Genomic DNA, 18305 nt, shown 5'->3' with positions numbered 1-18305 from the left:
GTCGGCAATTGTTTAAAGAAATTGATGTATAGGTTCCTCCATATGTGGCGGATTTACTAAAACAGAAAGTAGACGTTGGAAAATTAAGTGGAATTGTTAAATACTGGTAAGATCGGAAATTATGCAAAAAAATAGATTTAAAGGTACCTCCATGTCTGCTGGATTTACTAAAACGGAAAATAAAAATTGAAAAATTATACAGTGTTATTAAACACTGGTGATGTCGGCAAATGTTTACGGAAATGACTGAACCCCGTGAGGCTAGTCTTCACCTAGTATTTAAAATTTCTAAACGTTAATTATTTTAATCGATTAATTTATTTTTATTCCCTAGTGTCTTATTCTTCAACATGGAGATACCTGATATTACGGAATTCTGAATCACCCTGTACATATACCTCTGCCGCATGGTTGAATCTCTCATAGATCACACTTTTCCTGTTCGGATTGCGTGGGTGGGTTCTCCATTTTTTCTGGATGATTTCTGGATGGTTTCTTAACATGACCGGAGCCTTCACGATTTTTTTCCATTACTCAAAATTGACACCGATTTTCGTGCATCCATCGCTTTTCGTTCATTAGGCTCCAGATTTATTTTTACGATAAAATACATGTCATCGTAAGATATTTATATGATAAAACACATGCTATCGTAAGATATTTTTACGATAAGGTACATTTTATCGTAAGATATATTTCAATGCATTTTATCGAAAAATATATTTCAATACATTTTATCGTAAGATATATTTCAATGTATTTTATCGAAAAATATTTTTCAACACATTTTATCGTAAGATATAATTCAATGCATTTTATCGAAAAATATTTTTCAATACATTTTATCGTAAGATATAATTCAATGCATTTTATCGTAAGGTATGTTTACGATAAAGTACTGTTTGTCGTAAGATACTTTCACGATAAGGTACATTTTATCGTAAGATACTTTTACGATAAAATACATGTTATCGTAAGATACTTTTACGATGAAATACATGTTATCGTAAAATATTTGTATGATAAAATACATGCTATCGTAAGATATTTTTACGATAAGGTACATTTTATCGTAAGATATATTTCAATACATTTTATCGAAAAATATTTTTCAATACATTTTATCGTAAGGTATGTTTACGATAAAGCACAGTTTGTCGTAAGATACTTTTACAATAAAATACATGTTGTCGTAAGATATGTTTACGATAAAGTACAGTTTATCGTAAGATACTTTTACGATAAAATACATGTTATCGCAATATATTTATATGATATAACACATTATATCTTACGATAAAATGTACCTTTAAAATTACCTGCGCTCAGCCGCCAAATTTTCTATTTTTCACGATTTAACGATCCCCTGCGATCTACCTGCGCGCGCACCTACCAAATATTGCACTTTTCGGGATTTTAATTGCCCCCTGCGATCTAGCTGCGCGCGCATACGGGAAATCCTCAAATTCTCTGATTCTAATTGGCATCCGCTGTGGACCGACGCAATGGACTCACCTAGCAGGTGAGACGGTCAACCTAAGGTAGTTGAGAGTCGCTGGTTCATTGATGGAGGCTGCGGTCCATTCACTCCCTCTCTCCTTTCCCTTCCCGCGCCGCCTTCCTTCCCTGCCGGGTGTCGTCGCCTCTCTCTCCCTCCTCCGCCGGCCCGCATCGGTCCGTCTCTCTCGCTCCGCTTTTCACCTCGCAGATTGCCGGAGCTCGCCTCTTGCGTACGAGGCACTGCTAATGCACGGGGAGATGCGTTGCTGAATCCGACGGTTACCTGCGAGATTGCGTCGATAATGGGCGTTATATCGATTGCGCTCACGGGGGAAAGTTGATTCCTCGGGGGATTGAATTAACTTTCGACAAGTGGAATTCCAGGCGAGATTATCTCTCTCGTATTAATATTTAAGGTGAAGTGAAACACCCCTCAATTCAGTCGATTCGAACACAACACTTTTCTTTTAAAGGTATTGGACCAAACTGTCCGAAACTTTGACACACGACTCGTGATCATTTAAGAATTGTCCTGACACGTTCAAAATTTGGATTTTGGAAACAATTTTTTAACTTAGCAAAAGCCGGAACCAACATGGCGTCGAGCTCTCATATTTCGATCGATATACAATTATTCAGGCTCTAATATGAGAAACGAAAGGGTCAGGATAATTGTGCGACAATTTAGAACACTCTGGTAATCGATAAACTAGCATTTGAGCGGGATAAAGGTAAAAAAAGTGTCTTATGCGCTTCTATGCCAAAACGATGGGAATACGAGGTCTCGGAGTGAAGATTTAATTGACCTGGAAATCACAGATGGCGCAGGGGGTCCCTCTGCAGTCAATTAGGGCCTTCAAAAGCATCAATCCAGAGGATTTCTAGAGTTTCACTTTGATTTCTTTATAATTATTGTACAAAAACAAAAGTTGGCGTATGCCATTTGGTACAATTCCCAATTTTTATTCGACACAGCTGTCGATATAAAAACGAACGTGGCAACGTACGTATTTAGGAAAATCTTTATCTCTCTCGAGGTCTCATATTTCGATTGATATCCAATTATTGAGGCTCTAATATGAGAAACGAAAGGGTCAGGATAATTGTACAACAATTTATAACACTCTGGTAATCGATAAACTCGCATTTAAATGGGATAAAGGCAAAAAAAGTGTCTTATGCGCTTTCATGCCAAAACGATGGGAATACGAGGTCTCGGAGTGAAAATTTAATTGACCTGGAAATCACAGATGGCGCAGGGGGTCCCTCTGCAGTCAACTAGGGCCTCAAAAACCATGAATCCAGGGGGTTTCTTCAGTTTAACTTGGATTTCTTTATAATTATTGTACGAAAACAACAGGTGGAGTACGCCATTTGGTACAATATCCAATATAATTCGACACAGCTGTCGATATAAAAACCAACGTCACCAACGTAGGTATCTAGAAAAATCTTCTTTATCGACGTCGATCAAGTTCCTCGACGCGTTTCACTTAGCCTTAAAGATGGAAGAAGTGAAATTACTGGATGCCTCTGCAGCTATACTTGTTTAAGCAATATAAAAATGAAAAGGAAACGATTGCTAGTTCGATATACGAGGAGAACACCAACGCAAGTGGAAAGTCGAAGTGACTTTGAAATAATTACGTTTCCGCGGAATTTGCATTCGGGTCATAGAGGGTTAAAAACAGCCATAATGAAATCCGGTATAAATACACCTCCGGATAAATTATTCCGAGGATAAGCCCACGCCTTGATTGGGTAATTTCGATATGCGTTTCCTGTTATTGGCATGCAGCTTGGACTTCGGGATAAATTTACCTGGTATTCAATCGATCGGCACTCGAATGAGAACAATACAAAGAACCAACGAAATATTTCTTTGAAAAGTACCCAGGCACAGTGGAACGTGGAATATCCGTAAATTAATCGTATATAAATGTTTATTGAACGTATGTAAGATATATATAGATATATACGATATATCTATATCTATATATATAGCGAACGAAATGATATTATTACATATTATTTTAGGTGGATGATAGACGATATACATTTGCTATACCTATAGACCTAATATAGACGATTAATTTACGTATATTCCACTTCATGGGTTGCCTGGGACGTCACTAGTCATCGAATCTGATTATTCTTTACCAAATTAAATCATTTTCACTAATTCCTAAGTAAATAGCAATAAAAGAAACGTCAATACTGGATGTATAATTTTCATCTACAATATACATAGATATTTATATATATCCTTTAGATATTATTTTAGGTGGATGATAGACGATATACGTTTGCTATACCTCTATATACCTAATATAGACGATTAATTTACATATATTCCACTTCATGGGTTGCCTGGGACGTCACTAGTCATCGAATCTAATTATTCTTTACCAAATGAAATCAAATGCAATTGGTTCAAAGAAACGGAAATTATTTTCATTAATTTCTAAGTAAATAGCAGTAAGGGAGACGTCAATATTGGATATATAATTTGCATCTACAATAGACATAGATATTTATACATATCCTTTAGATATTTTTTTAGGTGGATGATAGACGATATACATTTGCTATACCTCTATATACCTAATATAGACGATTAATTTACGTATATTCCACTTCATGGGTTGCCTAGGACGTCACCAGTTATCGAATCTAATTATTCTTTACCAAATGAAATCAAATGCAATCAGTTTAAAAAAACGGAAATAATTTTCATTAACTTCTAAGTAAATAGCACATAGAGAGACGTGTAGTGAGAGCCGCTGCTCTCGTGGCTGAGGGAGAAGAGAGAAAGATCGTTAGAGTTCTCTCTCGGGGTGGAGGGTGGCAAGGTCCCCGGAGGGCCTTAGGGCCCGGGTGGGGCAGGAGGGCCCAGGTGGGGGCAGGTGGGGGCAGGTGCGCGCAGGTGCCTCAGGGCGCGACCGGAAGCCCGAAGCTGCGACGAGCCGGCCGAGCGAGTGGGACGGGATCTCCAGAGATCCGAGAGTCGATCTTGCTCTCGAGCGAGGTAGCGATGGGTTGGAACCGACTTCGAACTTTCCTTGTTTTCAAGTGAAACTTATGGCGCGGTTATACCCTGCACTGAAAGTGGAAGGAATCCCAGGTCGATCTCTCCGATTTCATTTCTTTTATAATATGTTACAGTAGACTAAAAACTAAGCGACACGTATTTTCTTTTATCTGTTATTAAACACTTTAAGGGATGAAACCACCCTAGTAGCATAGAATAATTTCTAAATATTTCGCGAGAAGAAGAGCTCTCTCTCTCGCTCTCTCTCACAAGGAAGGTGTCCCAGATCGACCTCTCCGATTTCATTTCTTTTATAATATGTTATAGTAGACTAAAAACTAAGCGACGCGTATTTTCGTTTTATCTGCCATTAAACACTATAAGGGGTGAAACCACCCTAGTAGCAAAGAATAATTTCTAAATATTTCGCGAGAAGAAGAGCTCTCTCTTTCTCTCTTGCCATTTTGTTTCTGGTCTGGGTTGTTAAAAAATTTGTTCCAAAAATCCAAATTTTGAATGTGTCAGGATAATTCTTAGGTGATCAGGAGTGACGTGTCAAAGTTTCGGACAGTTTGGTCTAATACCCATAATAAAAAGTGTTGTATTCGAATCGACTGATTTGAAGGGGTTTTCACTTCACCTTAACTTGATTCTTCTCTCAGGGTATTCTCGGTCGGTCGAAGCCATCGCTACTTGGTCCTCGCGAAGAAACTCTACGGTCGCCTATGAGCGGCGCCATTCCGCCAGTCCGAGCGAAGATTTGCTTGGGGCGATTAGTTCCGAGCGAGCGAGATTGCTTCCGGTGCACGAGCCTCGATTCCTGGAAACCCGCCGACTCGGCTTACGCTCCGGCGAGATCGCCTCTCGCTCCCCGAAACCTCTCACGGGCTTCCGAACCGGCCTTTTTGCCGAACTTCCCGGCCCCTCGCTGCGCCATCTCGGACTTCGCAACGACACTAACGGGAGAACTTGCCCAGGCACCGCGGAGCGTGGAATATCCGTAAATTAATCGTATATAAATGTTTATTGAACGTACGTAAGATATATATACACTCTGGTAATCGATAAACTCGCATTTAAATGGGATAAAGGCAAAAAAAGTGTNAGTGAGTAGTCTACTTAAAAATCATGCCAAAAAATCAGGTTTAACAAGACATGTTAAAATTGACAATAATTTCCTTCCTAGTAGAGTGAGTAGTCTACTTAAAAATCGTGTCAAAAAATCAGGTTTAACAAGACGTGTCAAAATTGACAATAATTTCCTTCCTAGTAGAATGAGTAGTCTACATGAAAATCATGTAAAAAAAATCAGGTTAACAAGACATGTCAAAATTGACATTAATTTCCTTCCTAGTAAAATGAGTAGTCTACATGAAAATCAGGTTTAACAAGACATGTCAAAATTGACAATAATTTCCCTTCTAGTAGAATGAATAGTCTACTTAAAAATCATGCCAAAATTAGGTTTAACAAGACACGTCAAAATTGACAATAATTTCCCTCCTAGTGCAGTGAATAGTCCCTCCTCTTGTAAATGGAAACGAGTAGCTCCGGAGGATGTCCCGCAGGGGTCCGAATTAACTGGAGCTGCTCTCGTAGACCGAGACTCGTGATTAATTTCGCCCATGTATCAAGAGTAGAAGTCGAGTCCGGGAGGAAGGAGAGAAAAAAGGGGTGCTCTCGAAATTAGATCCCGGAGGAAGTCCCAACAGCGAGGGGCCCCATTACAGGGGCGAGATATCCCGTCCTCGGCCGAGCGATTAGTTCCTTCGGAAGGACCGTCCCTCGGGCTCTGCCGATCTCGATATGGATGGCTTCCGCTGCTCCCGAATGCCTCCCCCTTTCCCATCTCCCTCCGCGTCTTCCTTTCAAAATCGAGAGAAGAACAACGGGCCGACTCTCCTCGTAAATATCAACAAGGGAGAAAAACACGATCCCCGCCGGGAGGTGCATCGCCCGTTCCCCCGGGCTCTTGGGAGTATTTTTTATCCGCCCCCTTTTTGCTTCCTTCTTTCTCCTTCTGCCTCCTTTTTCCCTCCTTTTACCTCCCTTTATTCGTTATACACGTCGGAAGCTCCGATAGTTCTCGCTAATCCGTGTACTTGACGAAAAGAACGCGAGACCCTTAACTCCTTGAACACGGAGCTATTTCGACATATGGTCGAAAATCGTCTGACCGGGCAGGCCATATTGGACCAAATGTCGGGCGCTTTTAGGCGCTTTTAGTGGCCAAGGGGTTAAAAAAAGTGTCTTATGCAAATCGACTGATTTTGAGGGGGGTTTCACTTCACCTTAACATACAGTTGGGTAGGTTAGGCAGATTGTGATAGTTCGATCCAATACCCTTATCCCTTTGAACAAAGAGCCATTTCGACATACGGGCGAAATTCGCCTGACCGTGAAGGCCATATTGGACCAAACGTCGGGCGCTTTTAGGCGCTCGTAGTAGCCAAAGGGTTAAAAAAAGTGTCTTATTCAAATCGACTGACTTGAGGGGGGTTTCACTTCATCTTAACAGTTCATACAGTTGGATAGGTCAGGCAGATTGCGGTAGTTCAATCCAATACCCTTATCCCTTTGAACACGGAGCCATTTCGACATATGGGCGAAATTCGTCTGACCGGGCAGGCAATATTGGACCAAATGTCGGGCGCCTTTAGGCGCTCGTAGCAGCCAAAGGGTTAAAAAAGTGTCTTATTCAAATCGACTGACTTGAGGGGGGTTTCACTTCATCTTAACAGTTCATACAGTTGGATAGGTCAGGCAAATTGCGGTAGTTCGATCCAATACCCTTAACCCCTTGAACACCGAGCCATTTCGACATATGGGCGAAATTCGCCTGACCGGGCAGGCAATATTGGACCAAACGTCGGGCGCCTATAGGCGCTCTTCGTAGCCAAAGGGTGAAGAGGATATGAAAGTGTAATATCTACATAAAAAGTCGAAATATTTATGAACATTTTCGCCAAACTGGGTGCTCCGAATTATACGAACCGAAGGGTACTATATGTCGTTGCGGTAAAGTAATTATAAAAAGATCGACGTAAAACAACCGAAAGCCCATGAATTCATGACTGTTTATATTTTGACGAACTAACGTCGCCAAAAAACTCTCATAACCTAAAATTCACAATACTTATAAAAGTTTGTAGATGCAATACTATTGTCAGCGTTTCGTTGGAAATTTTTAATATTTACGTTTATTCTTCCAGGGAAGCTGTATGCAGTGTTTGGGAAGCGCCAGGGTCGCGTCGTGACAGCAGAAAGTGCCCTGGGCTTTGGCGGACAATTCCGCGTGTTGGCTACTCTACCGGTCCCCGAGAGTTTCCAGCTGGCCCGAGAATTGCGCACGCAAACTTCGGGCCTTGCCAGTCCCCAGCTCGTCTTCAGCCACTGGGAGGTGAGTATCAACAACCCCGGCAGAGTTTCGCGCCAAATACATGTATAACTGCGAAACGCTCAGGTGCTCTGTATCTGCGATTTTTATCCCGACGCGTCAGATTAGACAAAATACTTATTCCTTTACCATTTTATCTACGAATAACATTAATTGGTAATTTATCAGATCGCAAAAGACGTGCCATGGAAATGTCCCTTGACATTCGACACATTTCAATACTCGTAATTTAGCTGTTGTCAAGGAAATCGGCAGAGTTTCGCGACAAATATGTATATAACCGTGAAACACTCAGCTGCTCTTTATTTGCGATCTGACGCGTCAGATTAGACAGAAAATACTTTTTCCTTTATCATTCTATCTAGAAATAACATTAATTGGTAATCCATCAAATTGCAAAGGACGTGCCATGAAAATGTCCCTTGATATTCGCCACATCGATAATGATAAATGATTAATAACAAATGAAATTTCGCGAGTTTCCGATCTACCTCATGATCTCCTCATCCACGTGGTAAAACTTAAAAGAAATTGGCGCATGTACAAATAACATTATTTGCTATCCATCAAATCGCAAAGAACGTACCCTGAAAATGTCTCTTGATATTCGGCACCTCGGTACTGGTAAATGGTTAATAACAAATTTCGGGAGTTTCATGACCTACCTCAGGGTCTCCTTACTCACGTGGTACAATTTGAAAGAAATTGGCGCATATACAAATAACATTATTTGCTAATCTATCAAATCGCAAACGACGTACCCTGAAAATGTCCCTTGATATTCGGCACATCGGTACTGGTAAATGGTTAATAACAAATTTCGGGAGTTTCATGACCTACCTCAGAGTCTCCTTACTCACGAGTTACAATTTGAAAGAAATTGGCGCACCCAATTCGGAGAAAAGTTTCATGAACGATTGACCCCTAAGATGGCACTTTCACATCCCCTTAATCAGGTCCGGGCCCAGGAGAAGGCCCAGAGCGAGGAGGAGGCGCGAGAAGGTCCCAAAAGGTGAAGGAAGGTGGTCAGGCCCAGGTTCCTCGAGGCGTACAAGAGGAAGAGACAGTGCCGTTAAGATTCCGAGATTCCGAGCCGTTTCTCGGGCCCCGGGTCGGGGCCCAAGGTATCGAGAGGGTATAGAGGCTGCAACGGGCCCTCCTCATTGTTAGCCTGTCACCGGTTGATTGTCCCCATTGTCAGGCGGGACAATGGCGCGCCGGGGGCCTGAAACTTACACCCCAGTCCGGGGCCTGGGTGCCCCCGGGGGCCCCTCCAGCCCTGGGCCCGGTCCCTGATTTTTCTACTTAGTTAGCAAGGGCCCCACGCGGCCGCCCACGCCACTCGAGAACCACGAGACGGACCCCTGCGGCGTTTCCACGGAACCCCCTCCTTTCTCTCATTTCTCTCGTTTTGGGCCCTAGGGCCCCTGGGCCCTCTTGTCCCGAAACGGAGGTCGTTGGTCAGGGACGTCCCGGGGCCCGTAAAACAATGTATGTACAATGGCGGACATGAATGCCACCTCTGCAGGTACGACATTGCCTGTGCAGGATGGGAGGGCATTGATGTCTCCCGGTGTACAGTAGGCACCCCTACATCGGAAATATGGAATGAAACCTATTGGAGAATTTAGTGCTTTTTTAGTGCTATTTTACTGCAACGACCTCGATTTTAGTGCCCCACCCCTTATACCGAAAATCGTTGGTGGTGCTGAGTGAATGTTCACTTGTTGCACTGAAATTTGCCTCATTGTGGCACTAAAATGGCACTATAAAAGCACTATAACAAATTTTTTCTATTTAATTAGCAAAGGCCCCACGCGGCCGCCCACGCCACTCGAGAACCACGAGACGGACCCCTGCGGCGTTTCCACGGAACCCCCTCCTTTCTCTCATTTCTCTCGTTTTGGGCCCTAGGGCCCCTGGGCCCTCTTGTCCCGAAACGGAGGTCGTTGGTCAGGGACGTCCCGGGGCCCGTAAAACAATGTATGTACAATGGCGGACATGAATGCCACCTCTGCAGGTACGACATTGCCTGTGCAGGATGGGAGGGCATTGATGTCTCCCGGTGTACAGTAGGCACCCCCACATCGGAAATATGGAATGAAACCTATTGGAGAATTTAGTGCTTTTTTAGTGCTATTTTACTGCAACAACCTCGATTTTAGTGCCCCACCTCTTATACCCTACACCATGTTGCAACAAATCACGATATTATTCACACTTTCAAAATCCACCTGAAAAACAATATTCAACGTGGAAATTATTCAACTGCCCATTAATAAATATTCAGATAATACATCACGTCAAATTCAATTGAAATTTCAGGCAAAAAGTACGGTTAATATTGATTTTCGCTTTGAAAATGTATCTTTAACCTCAACCCTACACCATGTTGCAACAAATCACGATAATATTCACACTTTCAAAATCTACCTGAAAAACAATATTAAACATGGATACTATTCAACTATAGTTAGGACTGATTTCCGCTTTGAAAAGGTGTCTTTTACCTTGGCGTCTCCACTCCAGTGCAGATTCCATTCCCGGAAGGTCTCCATTCATCGAGATTTTCAATGGAAAGTGGTCGCCAGGGAAGATGAATGGTGCCAGGAAAATTACTTTCCATTTAACCTATTCCCGGGAAAAATTGACTCCACCATCGCCGAACAAAGGGTCGAGCTTCATCCGTTTCCCGACGATTCGAGTACGCTTGCAATTGTCGGCTCAAGTTGGTATACTCGAATTGTTGACCGTGGTTAGTGACGGGACTGACTTATTACTTAATGATAATATTGCAATAATTCAAATCTCCGGTATTATAATCCGAGGTATCGAAAATACATAAAAAATGAGACACTTGACATCAATATTCGATATCGATACCTTTTAGAGTGATACATAACAATACAGTTATAACTGATACGGTGACAAAATACCGAAGCATCTATACTATCAACAATATAAACGAATATTTAAAGTACTTTATGATACCGTCCTGTGAGAGAATGCAATAAAGCATTAAAAAATATCGAAAGATCGTGGGGGTGGCAATATTACGGGAGGAATGAAAATGGAGTTATTGAGGGTAATATACATAAAAAGAAATGTTCTTTGATTAAAAATTTGCGGTAATTATTACCTATGTTATTCATTAGAACTGAGTTAAGTTAAGAAACGAAAGGTGAGACCTTTGTTCATGTATTGTATCATAAAGTACTTGAAATATTCGTTTATATTGTTGATAGTATCGGTACATCGGTACTTTGTCACCATATCAGTTATACTGCATTGTTATGTATCATTCTAAAAGGTATCGATATCGAATATCGATGCCAAGTATCTCATTTTTTATGTATTTTCGATATAAATGCCGGAGAATTGAATTATTGCAATATTATGAATAATAATCGTATCAGTATTGTGAATAAGTATCGTACGGGTCCTCTCACCGAGGGGGACAAAACGGAGAGATGGAAAGTGGGGCAGAAGAAAAAGAGCCACGGAGAGAGTCTACGAGACTTCCTGTCAACGGGAGCGAGTTAATCAACGAAATCGAGCGAAGCTAAACTCGAGGAAAAAGTCCCGAAACGGCGGAAACGATCTCGGCAGTTTTCGCCTATCACTTCCCCTGCACTTTCGACTGACATCTACTCTCTATTCCTGACAGACATTCTCCCGAATCTGCAGTCTTAAGGTGAAGTGAAACCCCCCTCAAGTCAGTCGATTTGAATGAGACACTTTTTTTAACCCTTTGGCTACTAAGAGCGCCTAAAAGCGTCCGACGTTTGGTCCAATATTGCCTGCACGGTCAGACGAATTTCGCCCGTATGTCAAAATGGCTCCGTGTTCAAGGGGTTAAAGGGAACTTTACTTAATCCGAGATGCTTCTCCGCCAATCCTGGTACAAGGCATCGGTGTCCCCTCTCCGTGAGAACGAGATGCATCTGCGAGGCGAGCGCAGCATCCCTGAGGAGCAGGTGGAGGGGCCGAAGTGGGGCGGAAGAAAAGGACGTCTCGGTGTCCCGGCTCGGCCGAGAGAGGAACTTCCTGTAAACAAGAATGAGTTAATGAATGAAGCCGAGCGAGGCGAGGTTAGGTTCGATGAAAAAGGTCCGGGCCAGGTTTTGCTATCTCGCGCCGATTCTCGTGGTTTTTGCCACGCGCAGTTTACCGACGCCGACCTAACCTCGAAAAGCGAAGAGAAATCGCGACGTTGTTAAGGAGGCTTGCTTCGAACCCATTAAGGTGATATGAAAAGGTCATTATATATATANAATACATACGTTGCCGACGTTCGTTTTTGTATTGACAGCTGGGTCGAATTATATTGGGTATTGTACTAAATGGCATACTCTACCTGTCGTTTTCGTACAATAATTATAAAGAAATCCAAGTAAAATTCAAGAAATCCTCTGGATTCGTGTTTTTTGAAGCCCTAATTGACTGCAGAGGGACCCCCTGCGCCATCTGTGATTTCCAGGCCAATTAAATTTTCCCTCCGAGACCTCGTATTCCCATCGTTTTAGCATAGAAGCGCATAAAACACTTTTTTTGCCTTTATCCCGTTCAAACGCGAATTTATCGATTACCAGAGTGTTCTAAATTATCGTAAAATTGTCCTGACCCTTTGGTTTCTCATATCAGAGCCTTCGATAATTGTATATTGATCGAAATATGAGGGCTCGACGCCATTTTGTATTCTGTGGGCTAAGTTAAAATATATTTTCGAAAAATCCAAATTTTGAATGTGTCAGGACAATTCTTAGATGATCACGAGTCGTGTGCCAAAGTTTCGGACTGTTTGGTCCTAATGACCTATTACTAATAACCTTAACCTATAAGTAATAACCTTAACCTATAACTAATAACCTTAAAAAAAAGTGTCGTATTCGAATTGACTGAACTCAGGGGGGTTTCACTTCACCTTAAGAATCTGGAAGAAATGGAACTTAGACTCTGCTCGATTATCCAGGGAAATGCGCGACCATAGAGGGCGCGGCGTATCTAGGTACCTTTATACAACATTGGCTGAGCCTAACGGGGAGTCTTCTTGCTCGCTTCTAATGGTCGCCTTGACGAGGGCTTACATGGAATCGAACTTCTCTCTTCCTCCGCTTCTGTTCCCCGTTTTCCATCTCCCTCTCGCAACCGGAAGATCATCTCGGCCGCGCTGGGAGAAAAAAACCTCTTTTTTCCTCCGGCCGTTGAGAAACGGTACCGGGCATTTGCCAGTCGCGGCGCCATCTTCCGGCCGGCCTCCGAACTATGCCCACTACGTTTCCTCCCCTCTCTCTCGCACTTACCACTTGTTAGTGCGTTCTTCGTCGTCATAAAAGCACGCAATTTTCCCGACTCTTTGTAAACGGCTGCAATAAATTGGACAAATTTACAATAATTACGAGAAACATTGTTAATCGCGCAGTAAACGTTCTGGCAGTTTTATCAGTATTTTGGCAAAAACAATGTCCGAATAAATTAACTAATGGACAACGCTAATCGGTTTATATTTATTAGACTGGCTTTAACGATGTCGGGAAGGAAAAATTGCAAAGAATGCTCGAAATTGCTACCTATAGTCCCATTTTTTAAGTCACTTTGGACAATTATGAGAAATTTTGCCCCCCCTTTATGAATTTCAGTTGTAAACCACTCAGATGATACGGATATATTAATTCGTACGTTGTTGCTTTTATTATCTCTCTCCTTGCATTTTAGTACTCTCGAAATCATAATTGCGAAATTGGGCCCGAACTTATCAGGCCCAAAAGCAATGACAAATGCAAATCCCTTGATTTTAAGATGCTTAGCTATCCTGCGTTCTCCATATCTTTATTGTCCCTCTCCTTTCATTTTCATCCCCTCGAAATATAATTTCAAGAAATTGGGCCCGACTATATCTTATTGGGCCCAAAACTAGAGACAAATGCAAATCCCTTGATTTTAAGATGCCTAGCTCTCCACGCGTTTTCCTTGTTTCTTGATACTCTATGTTGAAATCAATTGCGAGAAATTGGGCCCGACCACATCAGGCCCAAAACTAGAGACAAATACAAATCCCTTGATTTGAAAATGTTTAGCTATTCTGCGTTCCCCATATCTTTATTATCCCTCCCCTTCGATTTTAATCCCCTCGAAATATAATTTCAAGAAATTGGGCCCGACCATGTCAGGCCCAAAACCAGAGACAAATGCAAATCCTTTGATTTCAAGATGCCTAGCTCTCCATGCGTTTTCCTTGTTTCTTGATTCTCTACGTAGAAAATCAATTGCGAGAAATTGGGCCCGACCACATCAGGCCCAAAACCAGAGACAAATGGAAACCCCTTGATTTGAAGATGCTTAGCTATTCTGTGTTCCCCATATCTTTACCATCCCTCCCCTTCTATTTTAATCCCCTCGAAATATAATTTCAAGAAATTGGGCCCGACCATGTCAGGCCCAAAACCAGAGACAAATGCAAATCCCTTGATTTCAAGATGCTTAGCTCTCCATGCGTCCCCCTTGTTTTTATTATCCCTCCCCTTCCCCTGGGTACTCTCGAATTACGCGATTCCCCCATGCGCGCGCCGAATCTGGGCATAAAGAAGGGGCCCGTCGGGAACGCGAAGGCGACGCGCAACAGGTTGTCGCCCCACTTCTCGGGCCCCGTCCCCTCCCCCCTTCCAGGGACCGCCGCGGGCCCAGCGCCCACACTCCCCTCCCCGGGGCACCACGAAAACAAATCTGCCTGAAACAAAAACTGTTGGCTACCATCTGCTCGGCGGGGTACGCGTACGCCGGGAGCCCGGGACCCGGGAAAGGTATAGTCCCCGGCCGCCATCTTGGATCTGGCCCCGCTAGGGACTATTTCTTCCCGGCCGCGCGCGCGAGCCAGGTGTCCACATCTTATAAATTTCAATACGGCCTGGAGCAGGGAAAAGGTGAAAAAAAAGCTGAGGGAAGGACAGGGCCGGCGAGGGGCCCGGGGCCCGAGAACGGGCCCCGGAATATCGGTGTCTAGCCGCCCGGAATTATTCGCCCGAGAATGGGCCTGAGAAATTCTTCTTTGGAGGTGGACGTGCGACGTGGCTCTTCCAGGTTTTTCCCCAGGGGGAAATAAATCACCGGAGGACGTCTTCAAAGCGTAACGCGGTAATGGAACCGTTTTTCCTACTACTTTTTCAGGTCAAACTTCTTTTGGCGGGGGTTAGCCTAATTCGCGACACGGAAAAGCGTCACGATGAAGAATACGGGTGAGGTAGTTACAAAATGCATCTTTTGGCGGGGGTTAGCCTAATTCGCGACACGAAATAGCGTCACGATGAAGAATACCGGTGGGGTAGTTACAAAATATATCTTTTGGCGGGGGTTAACCTAATTCGCGACACGAAATAGCGTCACGATGAAGAATATGGCTGGGGTAATTACAAAATGTATCTTTTAGCAGGGGGTAAGTCTAATTCGCGACACGAAAAGCCGTCACGATGAATAATACCGGTGAGGCAGTTACAAAATATATCTTTTGGCGGGGGTTAGCCTAATTCGCGACACGAAATAGCGTCATGGTGAAGAATATGGCTGGGGTAATTACAAAATGTATCTTTTGGCAGGAAATAAGCCTAATTCGCGACACGAAAAACCGTCACGATGAAGAATACCGCTGGGGTAATTATAAAATATATCTTTGGGCGGGAGGTAAGCCTAATTGGCGACACGAAAAACCGTCACGATGAAGAATACCAGTGGAGTAATTACAAAATATATCTTTTAGCAGGGGGTAAGTCTAATTCGCGACACGAAAAACCGTCACGATGAAGAATACCGGTGGGGTAATTAAAGCCTAATTGGCGACACGAAAAACCGTCACGATGAAGAATACCAGTGGAGTAATTATAAAATATATCTTTTAGCAGGGGGTAAGTCTAATTCGCGACACGAAAAACCGTCACGATGAAGAATACCGGTGGGGTAATTACAAAATGTATCTTTGGGCAGGAGGTAAGCCTAATTCGCGTTTTTTTCCTCAATCTTCGTTTGTAAAATAAAGAATCCAGGGAAGAGCATAAATCGGTGTATAATTTATTCGTAAAGTATTCGGTGCTGTTCACGCATGCTTTTAAATGTATTTGCCGCGAAACTCTACCGAGTTTCCTGATAAGTGAAGAGAACATTAGAATCATGAATATGTCACATTTTAGTCATATACTTAGATTTTGTTTACCCCATCATTTCTACCGCAATTCCGTTAAGAAAGAGGTTAGGAATTATTAAGAGCTCGCTAGTCGTTTGGGAAGAGCGACGAAAAGAGCGGGCCCGGTCCGGCATCCGGCCGGTCGCAGGTGCGAGCCCCGGGGCCTGGGGGGCCTGGGGGGCTCGGGGGGCCCAGGGGGTCGGGGAGCGGTGGAACGGGCTAATTCGGAGTGCTACCGGCTTACGCAAGGCGGCAGCACGGGAAACTTATCCACCGCCAAAGCCCGGGCGCACGCGGCTTAAGCTTAGCGATGACTGCGCCGTGCGACCGACGGAAATCGACCGCCCTCGAGCGCGAACAAGAACACCGAGCAGAGTTTATAAAAATCCTGATTTCATTTTCCATACTAAAACATTAAACATTACTCTTTCTAAGTCACTATTTTTTCTTTTCTTTATATCATAATTATTTAAACAAACTCCTAGCTTAAGAGAATAGGTTAAATCGATGTTACTCAAAAGAATGGCAGAATTTGTTTCTTCAATTCGAGAACATACGAGCCACGATTTTTTCTTTCTTTATATCATAATTATTTAAACAAACTCCTAGCTTAAGAGAATAGGTTAAATCGATGTTACTCAAAAGAATGGCAGAATTTGTTTCTTCAATTCGAGAACATACGAGCCACGATTTCTTTTTTCTTTATATCATAATTATTTAAACAAACTCCTAGCTTAAGAGAATAGGTTAAATTGGTATTGCCAAAAGAGTGGCACAATTTGTTTCTTCAGTTCGAGAACATACGAGCAACGATTTTTTCTTTCTTTATATCATAATTATTTAAACAAACTCCTAGCTTAAGAGAATAGGTTAAATTGGTATTGCCAAAAAAAAAATGGCATTCAAACGCGAGTTTATCGATTACCAGAGTGTTCTAAATTGTCGTAAAATTGTCCTGAATCTTTCGTTTCTCATATCGGAGTCTTCGATAATTGTATATTGTTCGAAATACGAGCGCTCGACGCCATTTTGGTTCTGGTCTGGGCTAAGTTAGACTAAGAGAGATTCTCACTGGCAATTAAGGGGATTGCGCTTTACGCATCCACAAATCCGCGCACATTGGAAATCACCCTTGGAAATTTCAAATGTCTGCATATACGTGCATTTTACGTTTGTTTATAACAGCTGATAACGGCTATTCGAAGTCGTAAGATTCGTGACCAATATTTGTATAAAAATGTACAAAGGTGGAAGAGCAAAAAGTAAGTTATGGGATGAAACAAATATAACCAATATTTGTATAAAAATGTATAAAGGAGGAAGAGCAAAAAGTAAGTTATAGGATGAAAGAAATGGACAGGATGGATGTTTATAACCTAGCGGATACCGCATGCCCTACGTCTGTCTTGTCCGCCATATTTGATAAGTTTTCTCCTGGTTTTCTACGTTTTCCACGGTAACCACTTGATTTACGTAATATAGGTGAAGAACCTCGAAAGTCGTGAAATTACCCAACCCTGGTCGTTGTTCTTGTTCGCAGGTGATCGAGCAGGATCCATATTGGGTGCCGTCCACGGAGGAGGAATACTTACATTTCGGGGAGAAAGCGGACACCGGAAACCGCGCGAAGAAGTACATAGACGCCGTGCGGAGGCGCAAGGGACTTCCGGTGGACTCCCAACTGGTCACTCACGGCGAGAAGCAGCGCACTCTGTCGAAAAAGAAATGAAGCTCTGGAAGGAAAACACGAAGATGAGAACAATGCGAACCGCCTCTTTACCCAGCGATTTCCTCGATTAGAACGATCAATCGTCAATGAAATTAATTCAAATAATAACCCATTTCCTGTAATGTTGCGTGCAGTCTTAAGGTGATATGAAAGTCTGATATATACGTACCAAAAAGGTGAAAATATTTATAATACTTTTCTCCAAACTGGGTGCATCAAATAAATTTAAACTTTAACACGTAATTATGGAGGCTCTAAGGATGAACGCGCAACTCGTGATATTTCATTTGTCGAAAAAAAATATATATATCATTCTGGCCCTTGTCCGTGATAAGTACAATATTTTTTATGAGAAATGAAATTTCACGAGCGTTCTTCCTTAGAGCCTCCATAATCACGTGTTAAAGTTTAAATTTATTTGATGCACCCAGTTTGAAAAAAAGGTTTATAAATATCTTCGGGTTTTATGTATATAGAA

The 18305-nt window shown here is 42.5% G+C and overlaps 1 protein-coding gene across 1 annotated transcript; it reads left to right on the top strand.

The window, feature by feature from the left end:
• The first annotated feature begins 1505 nt into the window (after positions 1-1505).
• LOC111674064 lies at positions 1506-18035 on the top strand. Its single transcript, XM_023433012.1, has 3 exons — positions 1506-1522; positions 7744-7931; positions 17639-18035. The coding sequence occupies exons 1-3, from the start codon at positions 1506-1508 to the stop codon at positions 17896-17898; spliced, it is 465 nt and encodes a 154-aa protein (XP_023288780.1). The 3' UTR covers positions 17899-18035.
• The last annotated feature ends 270 nt before the right edge of the window (positions 18036-18305 follow it).

The sequence above is a fragment of the Orussus abietinus genome, unplaced genomic scaffold, assembly GCF_000612105.2.
Source record: "Orussus abietinus isolate OABI.00-Male unplaced genomic scaffold, Oabi_2.0 scaffold524, whole genome shotgun sequence".
Classification (NCBI taxonomy): domain Eukaryota; kingdom Metazoa; phylum Arthropoda; class Insecta; order Hymenoptera; family Orussidae; genus Orussus; species Orussus abietinus.
This window is presented reverse-complemented; position numbering and strand designations above follow the sequence as displayed.

Bases quoted from the DNA above. Each gene is read 5' to 3' on its own strand.
- LOC111674064 (XM_023433012.1), top strand. The intron at 7,932-17,638 runs GTGAGTATCAAC...TCTTGTTCGCAG, and splicing joins TCGTCTTCAGCCACTGGGAG to GTGATCGAGCAGGATCCATA.